This window comes from Phytophthora cinnamomi (genome assembly GCF_018691715.1).
Source record: "Phytophthora cinnamomi strain GKB4 chromosome Unknown Contig8, whole genome shotgun sequence".
Lineage (NCBI taxonomy): Eukaryota > Oomycota > Peronosporomycetes > Peronosporales > Peronosporaceae > Phytophthora > Phytophthora cinnamomi.
The window spans coordinates 100,301-123,533 of record NW_027150941.1 but is presented as its reverse complement, the minus strand read 5'-3'; the positions used below and the strand labels follow the sequence as shown (position 1 = coordinate 123,533).

The following is a 23,233-nucleotide window of genomic DNA, read 5'->3' as shown; positions in this document are numbered from 1 at the left end:
AGTCAACTTCAACATCCATCATACAAATACGCAGTACAAAATGGCGAGATGCTGGTCGTTGGCCAGAAGGATCTCTTCGCCGCCGGAGCGCGTCACCATGTGCACGAAAGATGAATCGCGAGGCGCGCAAAAGAACACGTAGAAGCTGACCGGCACCCGCGGCAGCTGAAGCGACTGCTAAAGTAAAGCTTTGCCAGATTGAAGTCCACCTGGCTCGTGCAGCACGGCGCGGCCACTCAAGCAGCGTCACATGGGGGTCTGTATCTTAGAGGTCGAGAGCACCCGAGACCGACGGCGTACCAGCGTACCAGCGTAAGACGTATGCGAGCTTACGCAGACGACCGATATCCCAACAACTCGGACTGAGTGAAGGAAGGAATGACGAACCACCACCACTACGCTTCTAGGCCTCATTCGCAAATTTACTCGCCTGAGCTGAGCTTCAACTACTCAAGCCGCCATTTCTCCGGCTGTCGTTCTTCCAAGAAACCTCCAGTCATGTTCACCAGTATCAAGCTCTTCGCCGTGTGCATCGCTACCGCGGCTCTGTCGAACGGGGTGTGCGCGGAACAAGCGGTGGCCCAGACACTAGTCGGTGGCCCGGGTTTTGTTGGCGTGGGCATTCCTGGTGTCGCAAGTGTCGGCGTGGGCGGCCTCGGGGTGTATGGTCCTGGCGTATATGGCCCCGGCGTATATGGGCCTGGTGTGTATGGCCCTGGCGTCTACGGCCCCGGCGTAGGCGTTGGCGTGGGCCCCGCTGTCGGCTACAACGGCGTCCCTCCCACCGTGGTCCAGAACAGCTACCCGAGCACGAACGGCGGCGCGACGGCAAGTGCGTCTGCGACTGCTAATGCGAACCGCAAGCTGCGCGCACAGGACTGAATGACTGGATGGATGGATAAAGCACAGCTACCGCACTGCTACAAGGCGGTAGTTGACCGGTATGAGGTCCGCCTGCTTGCTTGTGCTAACAAACGCACGTACGCCTATCTTATCCTACCCTACCGACGAAGCCGAGGCGTCTAAGCGGGGTTTCAATGTTTTTTCGAGTTAGTGTCCGTCTGTGCTGCCAAAAGAAATACAAATGTTGTGTTCCAGTACTTCATACCCTTCGTATCCTTCATATCCTTCATATCCTTGACGTCACTGCTCTCGAAACGCTTCGGCTACGCAATGGTAGCTTTTCTCAGACCGAGGACCAAGCTACGCCTCCATAGCACGTGAACACACAACTTCTCCCGTAGGTCGCATTGGTCGAACTTCGGCTAGCAGGGAGGAACAGATCATACATAGTAGAGTTCGTACTTTGATGTTTCGTTAGCTGGGGTGCATTGTGCTCCTCGGTTGATTCCCACACCGAAGCTACACAGACAGACGCTCCTGCATAACGCACACGTGACAAAGCAATCGCATCACGCTTCGAGGGAACTGCACCTTGAACGGCTCGGCCCGCATCGAATCCGTTGTCCTGGCGTGTCTTACTACAACAAGTAAGTAGCTGCAGTGTCACGATTGATATTCAGGGCCACATCTTCGTCGGTCGGATTTCGCTGGTCACCGTTTTGGTGGGGAAAACTTAAGTAGCTGCAGTGTCACGATTGATATTCAGGGCCACATCTTCGTCGGTCGGATTTCGCTGGTCAGCGTTTTGGTGGGGGAAGCTTACAGCGCAGTCTAGATTTGATCGAGCTAACGACCGACGACCCCGCCAAGTCGGTCCGATCTAGGCCAAGCATATACAGTACAGTCGGAACCCCAGTGAGCGCAGATAGAGCCGAACGAGGTTGAACGAACAAAGTAGTAGTTTATTCGTAGGATACCACACGGATACTCACTCATCGACACCTAATGACACAAAAAGCTAGACATGTCGAACCAACCCGACGGCGGACTCGGAGACACTTCTTACACGGAACGGAGCTTGCGGTACGCCTTCTGAGACGTCGCGCCCGCGCCACCAGTAGCGGTGTTGGGACCACCGCTTGGGCCAGCGCCAGGACTGCCGCTCGGACCCGCGTTCGCGTTTGTGTTCGCCGAGGCCGTCGCAGACGCACCACCTACCGTCTTTGAGGTGGTCGCGGAGGCGGTTCCGCCGCCGTTCGTCGACGTGACCGTCTGGGCCGGGCCACCGTTGCCACCCGGGCCGCCGCCAACATCGGCATTCGCGTTGGCGTTGGCGCCGCCGGCATTGGCCACGGCGGGAGGTGCGCCTGCATTGGCGTTCGCGTTCGACACGGCATTGGCAGGAGCGCCGGCGTTCGCATTCGAGACGACATTGGCAGGAGCGCCGGCGTATGCGTTGGCATTGCCAGCGTTCGCGTTGGACACGGCATTCGCCGGCGCGCCGTTGTATCCGACCGCGGGGCCGCCGACGCCGACCACGGGGCCACCAACGCCAACCGCGGGAACACCCACTCCGACGCCAACTCCGTTCACGCCCACGCCCACACCGGGGACGCCGACACTAACGCCGGCCACGCCCGGCACACCGACACCGACACCGACGCCGTGGTGACCATACACGCCAGGGCCGTACACACCTGGGCCCACGCCGACACCCACCACACCGGGGACGCCGACACTCACCACGCCGGGGACGCCGACGCCGACTCCGACACCGTGGACGCCGTGGATGTGGCCGAAGGTCTGGGCCACGGCCTGCTCCGCCTGTACTCCACTGGACAGTGCGGCGGCGGCGATGCACATGGCGAAGATGTTGCTGCTGCTCAACATGGCTGAATGTTGGCTGTGTGTTGTAGACGGAAGCTTGGTCTGCTGCGGCACGGAGAGCGCTGGCTCTGTAAGGTTCGCCTCGAGGGGTTGGAACCCGAGCGTGAATTGAAGAATGAGCGACTGCGGCGTGCTGGATACGGCTTTTGAGACCTCGGGTCGAACTCAAGTGATAGTCGGGTCGAGCTCAGGTGACAGTCGGGTCGGGCAGTACAGATTCGTACCGGCTGGGTATTGAACACGAATGCAGATATTAATTTAATACGTGCGGGTGGCTGTGTTGACCATCGCAACGGGGTCTCATTCGTGGCTGCAGGTCACCACGGTAGCACGTGTTTCGTGCTTTTGACTGCTGCCGGTGGTCATCTGATACGCGATTGCTTTCCTGAGGGATATTCCCTCTGGTTTGCAAAGCGACAAGAGGATTCTTGTCGGCCCGGCTGTGGTAGGTGGTATATATATGGGGCAGTCAACTTCAACATCCATCATACAAATACGCAGTACAAAATGGCGAGATGCTGGTCGTTGGCCAGAAGGATCTCTTCGCCGCCGGAGCGCGTCACCATGTGCACGAAAGATGAATCGCGAGGCGCGCAAAAGAACACGTAGAAGCTGACCGGCACCCGCGGCAGCTGAAGCGACTGCTAAAGTAAAGCTTTGCCAGATTGAAGTCCACCTGGCTCGTGCAGCACGGCGGGCCACTCAAGCAGCGTCACATGGGGGTCTGTATCTTAGAGGTCGAGAGCACCCGAGACCGACGGCGTACCAGCGTAAGACTTATGCGAGCTTACGCAGACGACCGATATCCCAACAACTCGGACTGAGTGAAGGAAGGAATGACGAACCACCACCACTACGCTTCTAGGCCTCATTCGCAAATTTACTCGCCTGAGCTGAGCTTCAACTACTCAAGCCGCCATTTCTCCGGCTGTCGTTCTTCCAAGAAACCTCCAGTCATGTTCACCAGTATCAAGCTCTTCGCCGTGTGCATCGCTACCGCGGCTCTGTCGAACGGGGTGTGCGCGGAACAAGCGGTGGCCCAGACACTAGTCGGTGGCCCGGGTTTTGTTGGCGTGGGCATTCCTGGTGTCGCAAGTGTCGGCGTGGGCGGCCTCGGGGTGTATGGTCCTGGCGTATATGGCCCCGGCGTATATGGGCCTGGTGTGTATGGCCCTGGCGTCTACGGCCCCGGCGTAGGCGTTGGCGTGGGCCCCGCTGTCGGCTACAACGGCGTCCCTCCCACCGTGGTCCAGAACAGCTACCCGAGCACGAACGGCGGCGCGACGGCAAGTGCGTCTGCGACTGCTAATGCGAACCGCAAGCTGCGCGCACAGGACTGAATGACTGGATGGATGGATAAAGCACAGCTACCGCACTGCTGCGAGGCGTTAGGTGACCGGTATGAGGTCCGCCTACGGAAACTACGAGATTTACTGATTTTGGAGCCACGTTGCGGTGTTTGGAGTCTAGCAACCCCACACGTACGTAAAAATTCTTAGAGCGACACATTGCGCTGGGTGGTTGATTGTGTACAGTGTGGTTTCAAGTTCCGATATGAGTTATGAATGGATGGTTTTTGGAAATGGAAATTTGGAGTATGTACATGAATTTGCCCACATTTACTCGGATAGCCGGCTCACAAGCGCAATCGGTGGAGTGTGTGCTTTGTTCTTTGCTAACCTTCCATGTACTGCATTAAAGCAACGTGTACACGTGGCATCGTGTTTGCAATCTGTGCACACGAAATGAGCTGCTGCGTTGCGGCAAACCATGCAGTTTGCAGGTTGCACGGGCATCTTCGTCCATCCGCTATCTTCCTCAACTGTAGCTGTGACTCTTCTAGCAGCATAGCGAAAGTTCGCATAGCACCCGATACAGTAGCGAGCTCCACTGGATATTTTTCGCCTCGTGACAAAGTTCACCGAGCAGCGCGTGCAAAGAATATAGTAATCCGGTGGTCCAGCCGAAGTTTCACCTGTGTCAATCCGTTCGTAGTATCCGCCGCCATGAATATCTTGTCGATAGACCCAAGTCGAAGACTCCACAGGAATAAGTGGTTCGTCACTTCCGATTAACGTTGGTGGTCGTAGACGGACTTCTTGGGGACGAGCAAGGTTGAAATAAATGATCTCACCCGAGCTGGGGTCTATACGCTTGATGAAAGTGTTGCGAATGATGCGCCGACACACAGATTGAGCTTGCCGACAACGCAACATCATCTGGATACGCGTGGCGGCAGTATTCTGGCGCCTTTGAAGTGCCCACTCGGCCTCCTTCGCATTGAGGCGTGCAAGTGCGTCATCGATCCGCCCCTGGATAATAACCTCTCGTGCGATGCCCTCACATTCCTCAATTACGACCTCGTCACACCAGTACTTCTCGTATGTCACAGTATTTAGGTAGAATGCCTTGGTAAGTCTTCGTGTCACAGTACCGTGAGGAGCTTCCAAGAAAACTTGCCAACGACAGCCTCGCGGCATAATTCTGAACGGGGCATTGTCTGGATCCCGGTCAAGCTCGTTGCGGATCCACTTCGCATCGGTTTCGAAAATTCGTGTCGTCTCCGTGTTTATATGCTCTTTGGCTTCAACAGTATCGAGCCAAGTAAGTGTAGCCGCACGCACTTCAGCAGCCACCTGCTCGGCAATAGCAGCCCAAGCCTGCTTCGTCTCCAGCTCAGCAGCAAGCTCGCGAGAAGTCTTGTACTGAATGCGCTCCTCCTTCTGCTTTTGCATTTTACGGTTGGCGTTCACACGGTCAGTCGCCGCAATGAATGAGCGCCTGCGACCCATTTCATCGGATTCGAGTGCTCTAGCTTCCACCACAGCACTCAGTTTGTCTTCCACTTCCATCAAAGTGCGCTCTGCCTCCAGTTGCTGAAGTAGTATCAAGTCTTGCTGCAGTTGCCGCCCGCGAATATCTGCAGCTACGACCTCATCTTGGCGGCGTTTGTGGGCCAACCAAGTATCCATGCACGATCGAATAACTACAAAAAGCTCAAATTCAGTACGTCAGAATCCAAGATGGGGAACCCAAATGGGAAGAACGTACTTTTTCGGTGCTTGTCAGCGAGAAATACCACTGCAAGCTTGTCACAGTGCTCACTACGTGCTTTGGCTTGCTGTGTCCATCATCAAATTGGCGAAGAAAAACTCTATTGTAAGTAAAGCTTCCATCGTCGAGCGAGTTTTGAATCCTTACTTCATAATAGGTGGTCCACGAGTACCAGTAGCGCTTTTGACAAACATGAAAATCGTGCCGCTCACTGCGTCGCCAAGCTGCAGCGTGCCTAAGAGAACAATACAACACGGTAACGTGCAGATAAGCTTAGGAACTCTAAAACCCCGTCCGCTAAATACTTACATCAACTGCATGGAGCGCCAAAATAGTGCCCACGGCCTGAAAGCTAAGCGTAGCAAGGAAAAAGTGCGATAGTTTCGAGCCACTAGCACCAAGTCACGCATTTCCTGTCGCCGCTTGAGGTTTTTCCTGAACCCCCGCACTAACTTCGCTGCGGAACATCCTCTGAAATGCGTGTCGCCTCGGCGGATGAGTTTTCGATATCGCACAAAAATCTTCCATCTTGCGAGTCGTTGCCGAGGTTCGCGTGTACGCCAAATCCCAAGAGCCCCTTCGAAGCGCACTCGAGCCTCCTCTTTCGCAAAGCGCTCCTTAGCATGTAAGTACACATCTCGATAAAAGATGAGCCGCGTGTCGTCTGTTAGTCGCTTCCAGCAGAGCATCCGGATTGTCTCCAATAACTTCGGGTGCCCATCTAGTTCACAAGACCAAAACTGATAAGGATTCCTCTGATTCAGGATAGCACAAGAACACCTGATGCATACCTGAATAATCCCAAAAAGTTGTCTCCGCGATATAGCTTCGCCCCCGTTGGTTCATTGCCGCAAGTAGCTCTTTCACAAACGGTTGCATCTTGGACTCGTCCATCTCATCCCCACACGCCGTGAACAACATGCGTTGGAGATCGAATCCGCGGACAGCCATCTTTATGTCACCAATAGCCGCTGAATTTTCGGTTAGAGGGAAAGCAAACTCGTGGAACCATCGTGCCACCATTTTCTTTTCGTCTTCACGCCAGCGATCCAACACGAACAATGCGCTCAAGAGCTCGCGGTAATCTATAGTCGACACCGCTGGCTGATGCTGGAAAGCCTGGAAAACATTTCGCAACGAAGACGCAATCTGCGCTGTCGATATCGCGTTTCGCGCAGAGGATAATGTCAAATGAAGGACTGAGCCGATCGCAATCTCCAACTGCGGCATCGTGACTTGATACGATGCGAACCCATGGCGGAGTTCTCGAGCCACATCAATTAGCCACGGCATCGCTGTCAAACTATGCAGCGGGGCAGGTGTCAGGGGCTCAGTCGTTTTTGCGGAAGTCGACGTTGAAGCTGCTCCGACCGTAGAGGTTGGTAACTTTCGTCGATTCAGCATATTCTCGCTACGAGCTGCCATCGTTTCACTGACAACTGCGTACAATTGGCGGATATGGTACCACCGGCCGAGAAAGCGCTCGCGACACTGTTGCTGCTGGTTCTGGAGCTCAGAATTCATAAGCTGCTCGTTTTGACGAGTGATCGCTTCCTCGCGGCGGTCTTTGATTCGCCGTCGCTGCCGCGGGTCGGAGCCATTGTCCCCAATAGGAAGTTTCTGGAGCTGCGGTGATCGTGGAGACGTCAGCCGGCGCCTGAGGTCGCATTTGCGTAGAGCTCCGGGGCCATCGACGCCACTTGCCAGTGCAGCAAACTGCATGAATCACTGAACGGATATATAGTGCGGCGCTTCAGCGGCAGTATCTCTAGGGACGCGTGAACGAGTATGGCGGACGGAGGGCCAAGTCGCCACGACAAGCTGACCGCATCGACTGCTATCCTTGCAGCCGTCTCAGCCGCAACACTAGTGTCCAACATTCAGTCCGATGCTGACGATTCCGGCGCACCCAAACGAGAGTTTGGAGCTGTCGCCTACGAGCGTGTGCTCCCGCAGGACGACTGTCGCTGCGTGGAGAGAACCTCCAAAAGGCTGCAATCTCTAGACAGCATCGTTCACGTCTGGGTGCGCGACGCACGTTCATTCCGCCATGGTGTGGAGAGTACCGTGTATGTTGGCCGTGACTTGTTCGGAATGCCATTCAAGAATTCCTTGATGCCGATTGCTGCCGTGGTTAATACAGGCCGTACTTCTCTCTCCGTGTTGCGGCAGCCATCCCCGTCAGTGAGCTTCGGGTGCGTTGTTGAATTCCAGCACAGAATGTCAATCTGGAGGCTCTAGCTGACGACTTCACTTGTATCTCGGCAGGGTCTCGTGCAGGAGCAATTCACACTCCTTTCGCCCTACCGGAAGGAAGTGGACGGCGAGTTGCAACTATGCTTTGACGACCGCATGCTGGACGATGAAGATACGTTCTCTGTCTATCTACCTGGCGGGGGTATGGCCACTTCGTCCAAGCCAGGTCATGGCGGATCTCCAGGCCACCGGCACGCTTCATGGCCCAAACCGTTTGCAGGTGAGGTTGGAAACTGTCCCGCCACTTGTGCTTCTCGTCGGCTAACGCAGACCTCGTCGTATGTGCGTCCAGGAATCCTGTGGGTGCTGCCCTGGCGTCCCTCTCGAAAGCAGCCTCTGCAGTGGGGAAGCGGCGAGCACTCCGCTGCAACCCCTCAACCTTCGAACGCGCGACGAACACAGTCACCCCGGAACCAATAACCTACACACTCCCAACCACCACCAAAAACACAAACTCGGAGCATCTATTCGTCCGTCAGAGGAGATGCCAATACACTGCACTCATAGGAGAGAGAGAGAGAGAGAGAGAGAGAGAGATGGTCAGCTGCACCACCGAGGAGAAACAGAGACGCTCTCACCCGAGCAGTCCGTGGGTCTCCTCGTCACTGCTGGTCTCGTCCTCGTCACTACTCGTCTCCTCCTCCTCCTCCTCCTCCCTGCTCCTGCTCCTGTCCTTCCTGCCCCTCTTCCCCTTGCTTCGTCTCCTCTTACTCCTCTTCTTCCTCTTCGCGCAGCAGCAGCACAGCAGCTCGCTCCACGACGTCTGCTTCTCCCGCGTGTACGTGGGTCCTCCGCCCAGCACGCGGTACAGGAAAGGGACCAGAAACTCGCACCGACAGAGACAGCGGTACGTCCAGCTCTCGTCGTCCTCCTGCGGCGGGCGCAGCGCCTCCAGCCCCTTGCGCTGCACGTCTAACTGCTCGTTGAGCTCTTGCACGAGCGCGCGCGCCTTGAGCTCGGGCGCGCGCTGCATCTCGCGCACGTCGTCGATCATCACGGGCACCGCGTACAGGTCCAGCGTCCAGCGCACGATGGGCCTGGCCCCGTCCGTGCCGTAGAGCTCCGCGTACAGCGCGTAGACCTGCGGGTTCACGCCGCGGTAGTCGCGCGTCTGCTGCAGGCCCGCGCGCAGGCGGAACTCCTCGCGGTCGAACAGCGCGTCGTTGGTCAGCGGGCCGGGTCGGGCGGGAGCGTCGGCGTCGTCCGGGTCGCCCAGCACGTAGCTCATCCAGGCGTCCAGCCACGCAGTGTCCACCAGGAACCACGCCTCGTGGCGGCGCAGCTCGCGCGAGTCGAAGGCCAGCACCAGGTCGCGCTCCAGCTGGCGGCGCTCTGCGCGCGAGGGGGGAGCGCCCAGCCCGCACTCCAGGTCCACGGACTCGGCGCGCGGGGACGGCGGCGGCGACGCCAGCGACGGCGCCATGGGCGGCAGGGTAGTAGTGCGGAATTGGGATTTTCTTCTGGTGAAGATGGAGGTGGGTGCGAGATTATGGGTTTTATGTGGCGGACATGAAGTTGGGGGAGGGTACATAGATGGCAGTGTGCGACCACCGAAAGGATCACAACGCGGCGACTGGTGAGAGTGGGTTCAAGTTGACTGGGATCTCATGGAAGGTGATCTCGTGGACGGTTGGCGTTGCCTGGGGGGGGGGGGGATTTTTTGGTGTGGATGCACGGTGAACGGTGTTGGTTGTGCTTGGTGCGGCTTTGCTTTCGCTTTGTGCGGATTGCACGGCCGCCCGGATGCCTGCAGCACCGATGTGGCGCGCTGCGTTGGCCGGATGCAGCGGGAGCCGCTCGCACTGAATGAAGGAGCCCAAAAGAAGGGCGTCAATGGCCGAGACACGTTGTTGCCGCGCTGGACTCGGTCACGGAGACTTCACTTTCGAATTCGGCCCTTGGGCTCCGAATACACCCCCACCGACAACAGGTCCGTGCAAGTATGCGGCGGTGGACAAGACTTGCTACTGCTGTAGCTCTAGCTGTATCGTTGACGACGGTGTTGGGGTCCAACTCGTCGTACTCTACCAAGTCGGGCATTCTACCATGGGTCGACCCCTCCACTCCCGACAGCGCCCAGTCGTACACAACATCCAGGGGAAAGACATGGACACTGACCATGAGCGACGAGTTCAACACGGAAGGACGAAGCTTCGAGGCTGGCGACGACCACCTCTGGACGGCCCTGGAAAAGGCCGACGGCGTGAACTCGGCACTGGAGGTATACTCGGTCAACATGACCGGTACGGAGTGCGACGACGACGGCACCTGCTACTTCTTCATCAACTCGACGGACGAGACGATCGCCGAGACGGTCTGGAACAGCTACATCTCCCCGCCAGGCTACCAAACCGTGCACTTCTACTACCGCTCGGGCATGGTGCAGTCGTGGAACAAATTCTGTTTCCAGGGGGGTATGATCGAGGTACGGGCGCAGCTACCAGGGGCCGTGACCAACGAGTCTGGCAATCCGGACGTGTCTACCGGATCGACGACAGTGCGTGCCGCCAACATCGATTACTATCCGACCTGGCCTGGAATTTGGCTGCTTGGGAATCTTGGCCGTGCTATCTTCTCAGCGTCCACGAGTAGGATGTGGCCATACTCGTACAACGAGTGCAACGAGACCATCTTCTCGTCCCAGAACCAGAGGATCAGTGCCTGCAATGACACGCCTGGGTCGGGTCTGAACGCGAACCAGGGGCGAGGCGCACCCGAGATCGATATCCTGGAAGGCGGTGGCACCGCCATCTCGACCTCACTGCAGATTGGCCCGGGAATGCCCGACGATTTCCGCCGCATCGCCGATAACTCATCCGAATACTGCTACTACAGTTACGACTGTACCACCGATGGGGCCAACCAGGCAGACGTCCCCACGGCGTACTACTACAACTTGCGCGGCCATAAGTCATGGTACCAGGGTCTTCGCTACGGCGCGAACAATCTCTGCGACGTCGAAGAAGACGATGTCCAATCCTTCGCTACGGTCAATGCCTCGATCCAAAAAGGCATCACAGACAACGCATGCACAATGGATATCTGTCCGGGTTCGTACGACCCGAATGCAGACCTCGGCTACATGAATACGGGCGTGCACTGGGGCATCAACGCCAACGGTACATGCTTCCCAAAGATGAACCAATACGACGGTGCCTACCTCTGCAGCGCCGGCAATACAGCTTCGGAGTGTACGGCTTCGAGTGGTTCCACCAGCGCTGAATCGGAGTTCGCCTACCAAATGGACGCCATCTCGGCCAATTGGGAAGTGCACATGGCTGCCTACTTGGACTGGGTCACGTACTCCGTCGAATGGGTCATGGGCGACGAAGGCTACATCCGCTGGGAAGTTGAGGGCCAACCGATGTTTGAGGTCACCGCCGACGTGCTCACAACCCCTCCGCAGGACACCGCCCAGATGAACCCGAAGAAGATCATGATCGAGGAGCCCATGTACATCATTTTCAACGTGGCATTGTCGAGTTCATGGGGATCTTCTCCTCCGAATGCTGGTGAGGGAAGCTGTCGCGGCGATGGTTCCAGCTCGACCGATAACGCCATTTGCGACTCGTTCCCAATGTATCTGAAGATTGACTACGTCCGGCTGTACCAGGACACGTCAGACGACACCGACATGGCAATCGGCTGCGACCCCGACACACACCCGACCAAGAAGTGGATCGAGAACAACATCGACGACTACGTTGACGACGACAACCCAGACACGGCAGTCTCAGGCATGGCGTTCTGTGACTCCAATGCCGATTGCACGATCTCGACAACTGGTACTGTTACCGGTACATGCTCAAATGGGCGCTGCAAGTGCAAGTCGAGTTCGTGGACGGGCCCACGATGCACCGAAGCCGCTTCGGAGTCTTCAGATTCCTCCGATTCCGATGATACATCTGATGTATACGGCCCTCCAATGTACGGGACAGTCATTGCTGCTGCCGTAACAGTGTTTTCCACTGTCTGTACCTTTGTCTACTCGGTAGTGATGGCCAAACACGACGCTGCCCAATTGCAGAAGCAACAGGCGTTCAAGATGCGAAGCACCGTCAAGGATGCATTCGGACCAGTGAGTGAGCTAGTCACCAAGGACAACTACAGCACCAATTTTGTGTGATAAGGACACCCACAAGGCAACAAAACGCATTCGCTTCTACCTATCATAGATCAACACGGATTTCATTTATGCTACTAGTATTACCCGTGTCGTTTCCAGACGGAACTTTGGCACACTGAGGAAAGAGTCTTCATCTCTTTATCGTTACCAGATCGTACTGTGTGGCGGCGAATCAATTCCATGTAACCTTTCGCAGGCCTCTATTGGACTGAGACCTTCAAATGAAGGCTTCAACTCGCTAAATTTCATTTAATGAGTGTGTGGCCAAGAAACGACACCCCAAGGACACCTCAGCCCCAAACCACATCATAGGTTTATTCTTTTTCGTGATTCCAAACCAGCAAAATGTGCAAAAGGATTATAGGCGTTGTCACAGTTTCATGTTTAACTAAAGTAGCTGAGACTTTCGCACCATCCATCTCCTGCCGGTCATGCTTCCTGTGCATCGCCTCCGTTCTCGTCTCCCAGACGCCCGTTGCTCGTCGCGCTGGATCGGTTCTCTCACTACTGCCTCTCTGAAGCCCACGGCAGCGTATGACTCGCTGGTGAAGAGCGGGGATCTGGTTTTCGACGCCAAACAGGCAGCTATCGCCCGCCGGTTCCTGGACAAACTCCACTCGCGCCTCGACGGCTACGCGTTGCCCGTTTTCCAGCCGCCAGCGAAGCAAGAAGCGGTCGAGGAAGGCGACAAAATTGGCGGTGGTGCGCCGTCGGTCCTGGTGCCTCGCGGGTTGTACGTCCACGGGGGCGTGGGCACCGGCAAGTCGATGCTGCTGGACCTCTTCTTCCGCGGCGCCAACGTGCAGCGCAAGCGCCGCGTGCACTTCAACGAGTTCATGCTGGAGGTGCAGAGCCGCCTGGCACAGGAGAAGCGCAGGCAACTGGAGCGCTACGGCCGACAGAGACACATCGTGCTGGACGAGGCGCGAGACGTCGTGCTGCAGGTTGCCCACGCCATCGCGGACGAGAGCCACCTGCTGTGCTTCGACGAGTTCCAGGTCACGGACGTGGCGGACGCGCTCATCATGCGGAAGCTCTTCGGCGTCTTCTTCGCGCGAGGTGTGGTCATGGTCGCGACGTCGAACACTGCACCGCAGGTATGTTGGGGGTGGAGGGGTGTCTGCGTGTTGTGGATGTGGGGAGAGCTGACGGTGTGGTTGTCTGTGGTTGATGTTGTTACTAGGATCTGTACAGGGATGGCACGAACCGCGAGTACTTCCTGCCGTTCCTGGACCAGCTCGCGAGGCACACGCGCGTGGTGCCGATGAACTCGGACGTGGATTACCGCTTCCTGTGCGAGCCGGTGGGAGGCGAGGAGATCTTTCTCTCACCTCTGACGGCAGCTACGCAACGCAAGATGGACACTTTGTACCGAGACTTGTTGGCTCTTGACGACGAAGAAAATGCTGCTAGTGAAAGTGACGCTGTTCGGGACGAAGTGCTGCGTGTGCCGGTGATGATGGGACGTACGCTGGACGTCCGAGGTCGCGCCAAGGGTGGAGTGTGCCGAGCGTCATTCAGTTTACTGTGCGACACGGAGAAGGGCGCGGCGGACTACAAGGCGATGGCCGAGTGCTTCCACACGCTGGTGCTGGACGGCGTGCCGGCGCTAAGCATGACGCAGCACGACCAAGCGCGGCGGTTCATCCTACTCGTGGACGAGCTGTATGAGCATCACACGCGGCTTGTGGTGTCATCCGAAGCAGTGGAGCCTCGCGGAATTTTCCTGTTCGATGATGAAAGTGTCCGTGCGGCGTCAGAAGGCGCCAACAGTCCTGCGGCAATCGAGGAGGAGAAGCAGCGCGTGAACAAGGAGAACGCGGCTGTAGGAGTGCCGACAACGAGTTCATGGGATGCACCGGTGGGGGCCTACGGTCCGGCGCAGATGGCTGGCTTGGATGTGGGCAACCTTGTTGCGTTGAAAGACCTGAATGTGGCGTTCAAGCGCGCAGTGTCGCGACTGCGCGAAATGCAAGGTGATAAGTATCTCGAGGAGAATATCCGCTGGCGTGCTAAACGGGCAGAGCGACTGAATGAAGTTGTTGAGGTTGTTCTGGAGGATTAGAGGATCTGCGTGGTAAAATGTGGCATCTCGCGTAAGAATGAATAAGGAATCATAGATTTGACGTTAGCACCTTTTGAACGAGGAATGCGCTCTCGGAACATATCCGAGGCGAGTGAATACTGTTTCGACAGCGACGTGCTTTGGTTCAGTTTGAAGAAGATGGAGAATACAAGGCATACTTACAGGTAGCCCCCACTTGAAGCTCGAAAGGTTCAACGCAGCGCTTTCAGTGCGTCGACGACAGCACTAATCCCCATGCGTTTGCTCGGATCGAATCGGCACATTCGCTCTACCAAAGCATAGGCAGATTCGCTGCAGTTTGCTGGACGGTTAGGGATCTGCTGTTTCTTCACGACGAAAAATCGTACCACTGGATCCAGCGTCGTGCCCCATGGATAGTTTCCACTCACGGCTTCGAGAATTGACAACCCAAATGAGTAGATATCTGATGCGAACGTTGACTTCTCTCCGCGTAGCACCTCTGGGGCCTTCCACCGGACCGCACCAACTGGCACTTGTGCGCTACTTTCAGCCTCACACTCTGGCTCGTTTGGCCCACCCAAGACTTCGGTAGTTTTCAACTCGACAGTGCTCAAGCCGAAGTCGGTCAGCTTTGCACTGCCATCACTTGCAACCAGAATGTTATTGCACTTCAGGTCGCCATGCACGATGCCCTTCACGTGCAGATACCGAAGACCCAACGCTGCCTCGTACAACTTCTGCCACACTTCGTGTGGATGGTCTCGCAAGTAATGGTCCAGTTGGCCATTGGCAGCATATTCGCACACGAAGAATGCGCGCTGGATGTGGCATGCACCGTACAACCGCACCACGTTCGGGTGATACAGTTTGTGCCACACCTCCACCTCGTTCAGGAACGCAGCCTTGTCTTCGTCCGTTTTCAGCTTGACCTTCTTCACCACCACTTCGGATCGTTTCCATTTGCCGTGGTACACCTTACCAAAGCCGCCTCGGCTGAACTCGTCGAACTTGTCGAATTGGACTTCATGCGCAGGAATGAACCAGTTCGGATTCTTCACCGTTGATAGTGCAGTGATCGTCGACTTCACCTGCGTAAACTCACCGGTCTTGCTCGTGGCGTAGCTTGTGGGGTATTTGCTTAGCTCAAAGCGCAGGTACGTCAGCGCTTCATCTCGTTCCATTTCATCGTCCACGTCTTCTAACAAAGCCGGCAGGTTTTCAAGCTTTTGTAGCATCTCACGCTGTTGCTGTCGTCGACGGAGTTCCCACTGATCTCGCCACTGGTGAATTGGCGCAGATTGTGACAGCGCTGCGATAGCCATGAAACCATCAATGTCGCCGTGTACGGAGAAAGTGTCGTCAGCTGCTTGACGACTCGCAGCAAATCGAGCGGCTTGGGACGAACCCACGGAGCTGGTTGTTTGGAGGCGCATGTGGAAGTACCGCACGATGTTGCTGTATCGCTGGATGATTTCGCTGGTTGGGGCGCTTGATTGTTCTTGAAGCTGATTGAAAATGTCGATTAGGCGATCGTACACGTCCCTGTTCATGCTATCGATAGTCATGGAGCCTCTGCAAGTGGTATCGATCTCGGTAAGGATACGGGCTATCGTTGACGCACCAATTCTAACGTGACCAAGACCCAAATTCGAGACATGATCCTCACTGAGCGAATCGTGTTCGTCTGTAGAAACGGTTTCCGACTCGGACGACGAATCTTGGTCGATCGTGTGGTTTTTGGTGAGCGCTTCCAGTTCGCGAACGACGTCTGCCATCGAAAGTCGGTCGGTGGGGTTGTAGCGACACATTCTCTCGACCAAATTCCACTGATATGGCGTCATGTTGTCCGGCTTACTTAAAAGTTCGTCAGACAAGATAGCATCTTGTGTAGCGCTGTTCTCGTCGAATTTCCACATACCTCGACCGCTGATGACATCCACGATAACCAAGCCAAACACGTACACATCAGACTCGAACGAAGCTGGCAGCCCAACAATAATTTCAGGGGCCGTACACCAAGGCAGATAGGTATCGAAACAACCATCAAAGACGCCAATCTTCGCAACTCCACTCGAAGTCATGACGATGCTGTCAAGGTAAAGCGTTCCATGAACAATGTTCCTGTCATGTAAATACCGCAGACCCAAAGACGCTTGGTACAGTATGTCCCACAGATCGCCACGATCAGCGCCCGTGTCCAATTGGGTAGTTGCTTCACACACGAAATAGGGCTCCTTGGAAGCGTTGTCGCTATGGCTGAAGCCGTACAATTTCACGATGTGAGGATGATTCAGGCGTGACCATTGCTTAAGCGTCTCCAGAAAGCCCTTGGAATTCCACTTTTGCTTTTTCAACTTCACCTGAATAGGCGAGTCGAGCCACAATCCGTCGGAACAGTGCTGCACGGTAGTAGTGATCGAATTGAAGTGCACCTCGGCCGAGTGGAGAAGATGCTCATTGTACTCAGCAAATGGGTCTGGCTTCGCACCATTGGGGGTAACGCTATCTTGAGTTTCTCCTTGTTCAGACAAATATTGTGCAGTTTCGTGATGGCCACCCTCTTGTGCGAGTGCTAGTGCTGTCTGGCCAGACAAAGTTACGGCATCAAGCTTGGCTCCATTGGCGATCAACGACTCCACGACGTCAACATGACCAGCGGCTGCAGCACTATGCAATGGCGTCCATCCACGCTGGTCACAACAGTTGCCATCTGCGCCATACCCGAACAAGAATCCACATACCTCCTTATACCCACCCTGTGCAGAGAGATGGAGAGCGGTCTGACCCGCGATATTCACATCGCTGATGTTGCCTCCTACCTCTAGGAGACGGCGCAGAGCTTCGAGATGACCATGTCGAGCCGCCTCCAATACTGGCGTCGCGCCGAACTTGTCCGATCGATGGAGATTTACTCCACGATCGAGAAGGAATTCAACCACGTTGACAGAACCAGCACCGACCGCCTCATGGAGTGCATTTTTGCCTTGGAAATTCGCGTACTGGAGATCTACCCCGTACTCGATGAGTTGCTGGATTAGACTTTGACGGCCTCCCTTTGCCACCTCGAGGAAGCAGCGCGATAGATCGGCTTCTGGGAGGCGATTGTCCTTGATTGCAGCTTTTAGCAAAAGGTCAACGACCTCGAAGTTCTGCGAAACGCTGGCATAGTACAGCGCGGTTCGACCCAGCTCGTCAACATCGGATAGTAGAAGTCCACAGTCCAGAAGAAACTGCACCAGCTCTACACTTTCTTTGGAAGCGCCCGCCGCATAATGCAGTACTGACTTTCCGTCATAACTTTTCTCATCGACACGAGCGCCCTTCTCCACCAGATACTTCACAATATCTAAAGCCCCGCAAGCAGCTGCTCCGTGTAGAGCTGTATCATCACCACCCTCTGCTTCACCCAGAGTGGCCCCGTGCTCCACCAGCCACTGCACCGCAGTAAAGTGCCCATTACCAGCAGCAAAAACCAAAGCTTGAGAGCCCTCACCGTCCCCTTGGTTCACCTGGGCACCGTTTTCGACGAACCACTTCATCACGTCTAGATGCCCATTATATGCCGCTGCAGCTAATGTATTGTATTCCTTCAATAGTTCGCTGGTCTGAACATTAAGAGCTTCCTCCGCTTTCGAGCACAACCACTGGATCACGTCGAGTTTGCCCGCGGACGCAGCCTGTCCGATGGAGTAGTTTACATCGTCTCGGTCCCATATTTTGCAGGCAAACACGCGCTTCACGAGTCGGAGAGGGAGGTCCCGACTCGCCTTGTGCAGCCAGTACTGGGGCGAGTAGTCCAGGAACACTTCGATCCGTCGCACAACTTGCTGTTCTTCCATCAAGGCCGGAGCTTCCCGACACACGACCTTCACACTCGTTAGCAGGGGTTGCTGCTCGTCCTTCTTGTCGTCGACCTGGTGCTCCTCGGAGGCCATCGCTCTCGGATTCTTTTTCAACTGTGAGGCTTCACCTCGCACTGCGCCGGACCTGCGAGTGGGCAGGTGTTTTTGGCTGCATGAACTGTTCGCATCATATATCACAACTCACTGCAGTCTTAAGCTAACATTGCAGTAAGATTCTTAACGCAGAGATGGACACAACTACGTCGCCACTCCTGTGAAGGGTACGATTCTAGCGCCTGAGTTCCTCCAACATTCGTGACTCCGTTCGAAGCGAGAATATAACACGTTGTTGTATTAGTTTCATCCACATTGCGCGTTAAAGCTATCCGAGCTATCCTATCCTAGCGGAAGGACCCAGCTTCGCCGCCCAAGGCATTCAGGTGCATGTCGCGGAACTCAGCTACAGGCATTTGCTGCTGCTGTTGCTGCCACGGGGCTTGGCTCGACACCGTCGCGCCCCATTCCCCGCTTTGGAATGCATCAGCTGCAGGAGCTGAGGCTGAAGGGAAGGCATCCCAGGGGTTCGACGACACTGACGTCGGCGATGGAGGAGGGCTTGGCACCATGGACATACCAGTTGGTGCCGACATGTTAGGTGGCATACTCGAAAACACGGCAGCAGGGAACTCGTCGCCCCACGACCTGGTCGCAGCGGCGTTTGAAGGCGTGTTCACCGTCATAAACTGCGGCACCGCGTGCGGCGGCGTGTAGTGCGGCTCCGAAAACCCGTAGCCTCCATTTGTTGGCGACGGCATCTGCATTTCGTGCTCTGGCGGTGGCGGTGGAGGCGATGCAAACGCTGCCCAGCCGTCATCCATACAAGCAGACTTGCGAGTGGACATGTTCGGAACCGATTCTCCGACAAACTCCTCGAACGAGGACTTGCGCACCGTGCAGGGAGCTGCGTGGGGGTTGGTCGCCGCTGCCATAATTGCTGCGGATCCGACAGGTCCACCGCCCTGAGCAACCGTCATGAATTGGCCAAGCACGCCTCCATCGTCGCTTTCCTCCACACCATCCTCAATCAGCGCACGAATTCGGCCTGTAGCCTCATGCATTCGATCCGCGTAAATCACGCGTCCGCGAAGAACACGACGAAGCAATGGCGCCAACGCAGCATCTCGGGACATGACGAAAGCGCGAAGGTCGCGGATAACCGTGTCCGACAGACGTGTGTACTCCTGCGTGGTAGCCGCCAGCTTCTGCTCGTTGCGGAACATGCGCTCCGTCTCCTTGGACTTTTCACTGCGGCCCGAGCTGGCACGCTTCTCGTGCGCTTCACGCAGCGACGCCACCTTGCGCGAATAGTGATCGTAGAGGGCCTTTTGCTCCTGGAAAGCTGTGGCTTCGTTTTGAAGGTTACGAGCATGTTGCAGCCAGCCTCGAACCGGTAGCAAAACTTCTTGCTCGAGTTGACCATAAGCTTCCTGAAGTACCAACGTGTCCACATCAGCGCACGCCACTCGAGCTTCACCCGCGAACTGTTGCATCTCCGAGGCCCCGACAGGTTTCTGCTGGAAACTCGAAGTCCCGGTGCCTCCCGAGGACAAACCGTCAATGGCACCAACCACAGTACTCGCTGCGCCGTGGAACGTCTTGAGCGATCCCGCATAGCTTTTCAGCGCCGTGTCGAGCGTTGTCAGCCGTTGCAGGGTGGACTCGAAGTCCGAGTAGGCCAGATCATAGGCCACGTTTGTGCTGGGCTTTGCCGCGCCCAACGCCGTCAGCAGTTTGTTCTTCGCGCGCACACGCAGCGACGACATTCCTGGTTCCTCTTGTGTGTTGTTGCGCCAAAACCTTTTTCACAAACTCACTTCTCGAGGCTAATTCACGAATGCCGAGACAAATCTTGATCGCTGGACGAGACTAATGCTCGGGGATTGAAGACGACATCTCTAGGAGGCTTGCGGCTCAGACGTGGTGGTCGTCGCCTATCAATAGTCAGACGGAGCTTCCTCGATCATGAATTCATGAAGACGCTAGGCGACCTCGGCATCAGACACCGAGACTTCTTGACTAAAAATATGGAGCTCTTGTTGATTAATGCCGTTCCTGTTCTGCGTTCGTGGTTGCCTCTAGGAAGTGCCAGCGTACGCGGGTTGGTAGTGCAGGAACTCCTGGGCGCACTCAGCCTCCAGTGGACAGCTTTTGGCGCAAGTGTAGACAGCAAGCGTTCCCCACTCGCAACTGCGGGACGAAATGTCTCCAAGCGAGCTCTGCTGGTCCACGCCCAGGTAGTTCAGCAACTGCGGCAGCACCTGGAACTCGAACTTGCGCTCGCCGCCGCACCGATCACACGGCGGCACATCGCCCGTGTGCATGCCCTCGGAGTGCACCCAGAGCACGGCCTCGTTCTCCCAGCGGGAGTAGCGCAGCACCTGGTCCTTGGCCAGAGCTACGCGCGTAAGGAAGCGCACGTACTGAGGATCCTGGTCCTTAGTGTGGCCTAGTGCCTCATTCAGCTCGCGCTGCGTAACGTCGAGATCCATGTCGTCCTCTTCGCCCTCGGCTGCCTTCTCACCGGCTTCTTTGTCTAAAACAACACACACAACCAGCAAACACGTCAGACTAACAACATCAAAGCACCGTAGGAACCAGCACACACACACACACAAGCGGCGCTTACTCTTTTCAAACTCCGCCATCAGCTTAGCCTCGTATCTACAGAGCCCCACAAACAATATAAACCCCACGTCAGTTCACGCTTCACCAACCAAAAAAAAAAAACAACACACACAACGCACTCGTTGGCAGCCTCCCTACTGTCCGGCTCGTGGTCGATCTCCAGGTCCTGCTCGGGGAAGAGCCACTTGGAGCCCTTGGCGATCACCTGTTCGCGCGCGTCGTCCGCCTCCACGAGCGCGTGCGTCTCCAAACTGCCACCAATGACCCACCGTCAGTCAGTCCCCCATTGTCCACCTCTTTTGCAACAACCAAAAGCCAAACTGTCCTCCTCACCATTGTGCACACGTGTACTTGTGTCCTCCGGCTGTCCAGTGGTCCTTCTGGTGGGCCTTGCTGCAGTACTGCGCCACGTGACACGCGCTGCACGTGAGCGTCGCGCGCTGTCCGCAGAGCGCGCAGAGGTCCACCGGGTCGCCCACCGCCTTCAGCTGCGTGGCGCCGCCCTCGGCTGCGTAGAAGGCGTTGTCTCGGGGCAGCTGCAGGCGGAAGGCCTTGCCGTCGCCCTGGCGGCTGCAGCCGGCGGCGCGGCACACGAACACGTAGAGGCTGCGGTGGAAGGCGTCCGCCTGCTCGTCCAGCGGACAGTAGATCTGCAGCAGGAACGACAGCGGCGCGCCGCACTCGGCGCACGAGAGCTGCGCGCTGGACGGCACGCCCGTCGCCGAGGGGCACAGCCAACTCGGGCGGCCACCGACCTGGCCGCCGTCCCAGCGGGTCCAGTCCGGCTCGCGGTGCAGCGGCAGCGCGTCCAGCGCCACGGGCTCGTTGCACACGAAGCCCAGCTCCACGTCGGGCGCGGCCTCCTGCTCGTAGTCCAGCGCGTCGTCCTCCGAGTCGCTCATGCTCATGGTTGTCAATGTCGCGAGTGTAGCCATTCGTTCAGATGGATGGAGGTCAAAATATATCGGTGGTGTGGTGCACATGAATCAGGTAGAGGACGGGTTTTCGACCAATGAGACGACAGGGTTGCATTTCTGATTCCCGCTGCTCCCGCCGACTGACTGAGATGACGACCAAGACGCTGGTGGTAGCTGGCGCGGGTGTGGTGGGCCTCGCCGTGGCGCGCGCAGCTGCCTGTAGAGGCGTGGAGGTGCTGCTGCTGGAGAAGAACGCGCTCGTGGGCCAGGAGACCAGCGCGCGCAACAGCGAGGTCGTGCACGGTACGATTCTGATTCGAATGTGGTGTGGCGTACACAAGCTGAACTTCAATCTGATTCCGTAACGGGCGATCGGATGGTGGTGATGTTGAAGCGGGGATCTACTACCCCAAGGACAGCTGGAAGGCGAAACTCTGCGTTCAAGGGCGCGAGCAGCTCTACGGCTTCTGTGAGGGATTCGGTGTGCCCTTCGCGAGGTGCGGCAAACTCATTGTGGCACATGCGCATCAGTCGCAGCAGCTGCAGTCCATTCTTGAGCGCGGACTGCAAAACGGCGTGAGCGACCTGAAGCTGGTGACAAAGAGCGAGGCGAGACAGATCGAGCCGCTGGTGGACTGTCATGAGGCGCTGTTCTCGCCCTCTACTGGCATTGTGGACTCGCACGCGCTCATGTTGGCGCTGCAGGGCGACGCGGAGGCGAACGGCGCGATGGTGGCGCGGGCGACTACAGTTCAAGGAGGCACCTACGATACCAAGTCCAAGAGGTTTGTGATCCGGGCGACGCAGAGTAATGGAGGCGAAGAGCAGGAGGTGGAGTGCGACTACTTTGTCAACGCTTCGGGCATGTTTGCACCGGATCTACTCGACAAGATGGAGGCTCCAGGGGTCGAACGTCCGTCGACGCTTCCTTTGCCCACGGTGCCAGATAAGTTTGCGAAGGGCACGTACTTCAAGCTCAGCTCCAACAATCGCCCCTTCAGGTGAAGATTGCTTGAAGACCATGAACTGTTTCGCACTGCTCACGATTGCGGTTTGCTGGTGTTGTTTTTGCTCGCTTAGCCATTTGGTGTACCCGATTCCCGAGATTGGTGGCCTTGGTGTGCACGCGACGGTCGATCTGGGGGGCAACGTTCGATTCGGACCGGATGTGCAGTGGATTGACAACATTGAATACCAGCCCGATCCTGCGAAAGCGGAGAAGTTCGCGGAGAGGATCCGTGCGTACTGGCCTGACGCACGCGCGGAGCTTCTAGAGGCAGACTATTGTGGTATCCGTCCCAAGATTGCAGTCAACGGTAAAATCTTCGAGGACTTTTACATTGCGGTATGTTTACGTGCGCTTTGCTGGTATGTGTTGGCTGGCCTATCTAATGAGCTTCTGTTTGCTGGGTTCACCAAACGAATGTTAGGATAAGCATACGCATGGCGTTCCGGGTCTCGTGCACCTTTGCGGTATTGAATCGCCCGGCCTTACAGCTTCGCTCACTATCGCTGACACTGTTGTCGATATGCTGCAAGCCAAAAAGTGAGAAGTCGACCAAGAACGAGGTAAAAT

General features: G+C 56.5%; 9 protein-coding genes across 9 annotated transcripts; 4 read left to right on the top strand and 5 right to left on the bottom strand.

Annotated features, from left to right (window-relative positions):
• Positions 1-5,155: 5,155 nt before the first annotated feature.
• Positions 5,156-6,705, bottom strand: IUM83_11604 (uncharacterized protein; the record flags this gene model as incomplete). The annotated part of the gene is made up of 7 exons (XM_067936176.1): positions 5,156-5,173; positions 5,355-5,716; positions 5,782-5,851; positions 5,932-6,019; positions 6,094-6,136; positions 6,344-6,505; positions 6,576-6,705. 7 exons carry the CDS (start codon positions 6,703-6,705, stop codon positions 5,156-5,158), a joined length of 873 nt encoding a protein of 290 aa, XP_067798665.1.
• An 867-nt stretch (positions 6,706-7,572) lies between these two features.
• IUM83_11603 (uncharacterized protein) lies at positions 7,573-8,460 on the top strand (the record flags this gene model as incomplete). The annotated part of the gene is made up of 4 exons (XM_067936175.1): positions 7,573-7,853; positions 7,928-7,979; positions 8,053-8,260; positions 8,333-8,460. 4 exons carry the CDS (start codon positions 7,573-7,575, stop codon positions 8,458-8,460), a joined length of 669 nt encoding a protein of 222 aa, XP_067798633.1.
• Positions 8,461-8,614: 154 nt separating this feature from the next.
• On the bottom strand, positions 8,615-9,463 carry IUM83_11602 (Peptidase C19, ubiquitin-specific peptidase, DUSP domain; the record flags this gene model as incomplete). The annotated part of the gene is made up of 1 exon (XM_067936174.1): positions 8,615-9,463. The coding sequence occupies one exon, from the start codon at positions 9,461-9,463 to the stop codon at positions 8,615-8,617; it is 849 nt and encodes a 282-aa protein (XP_067798653.1).
• Positions 9,464-9,982: 519 nt separating this feature from the next.
• IUM83_11601 (Beta-glucan synthesis-associated protein SKN1) lies at positions 9,983-12,166 on the top strand (the record flags this gene model as incomplete). The annotated part of the gene is made up of 2 exons (XM_067936173.1): positions 9,983-11,825; positions 12,036-12,166. The coding sequence occupies 2 exons, from the start codon at positions 9,983-9,985 to the stop codon at positions 12,164-12,166; spliced, it is 1,974 nt and encodes a 657-aa protein (XP_067798666.1).
• Positions 12,167-12,597: 431 nt separating this feature from the next.
• Positions 12,598-14,231, top strand: IUM83_11600 (Lactation elevated protein 1; the record flags this gene model as incomplete). The annotated part of the gene is made up of 2 exons (XM_067936172.1): positions 12,598-13,263; positions 13,350-14,231. The coding sequence occupies 2 exons, from the start codon at positions 12,598-12,600 to the stop codon at positions 14,229-14,231; spliced, it is 1,548 nt and encodes a 515-aa protein (XP_067798634.1).
• A 226-nt stretch (positions 14,232-14,457) lies between these two features.
• IUM83_11599 (Serine/threonine protein kinase) lies at positions 14,458-18,148 on the bottom strand (the record flags this gene model as incomplete). The annotated part of the gene is made up of 2 exons (XM_067936171.1): positions 14,458-14,520; positions 15,098-18,148. 2 exons carry the CDS (start codon positions 18,146-18,148, stop codon positions 14,458-14,460), a joined length of 3,114 nt encoding a protein of 1,037 aa, XP_067798530.1.
• A 308-nt stretch (positions 18,149-18,456) lies between these two features.
• Positions 18,457-19,878, bottom strand: IUM83_11598 (BAR domain; the record flags this gene model as incomplete). The annotated part of the gene is made up of 1 exon (XM_067936170.1): positions 18,457-19,878. One exon carries the CDS (start codon positions 19,876-19,878, stop codon positions 18,457-18,459), a length of 1,422 nt encoding a protein of 473 aa, XP_067798529.1.
• A 312-nt stretch (positions 19,879-20,190) lies between these two features.
• Positions 20,191-21,648, bottom strand: IUM83_11597 (Programmed cell death protein 2; the record flags this gene model as incomplete). The annotated part of the gene is made up of 4 exons (XM_067936169.1): positions 20,191-20,648; positions 20,742-20,776; positions 20,860-20,991; positions 21,074-21,648. 4 exons carry the CDS (start codon positions 21,646-21,648, stop codon positions 20,191-20,193), a joined length of 1,200 nt encoding a protein of 399 aa, XP_067798560.1.
• A 158-nt stretch (positions 21,649-21,806) lies between these two features.
• On the top strand, positions 21,807-23,207 carry IUM83_11596 (L-2-hydroxyglutarate dehydrogenase; the record flags this gene model as incomplete). The annotated part of the gene is made up of 4 exons (XM_067936168.1): positions 21,807-21,960; positions 22,052-22,658; positions 22,738-23,002; positions 23,088-23,207. 4 exons carry the CDS (start codon positions 21,807-21,809, stop codon positions 23,205-23,207), a joined length of 1,146 nt encoding a protein of 381 aa, XP_067798528.1.
• Positions 23,208-23,233: the final 26 nt, after the last annotated feature.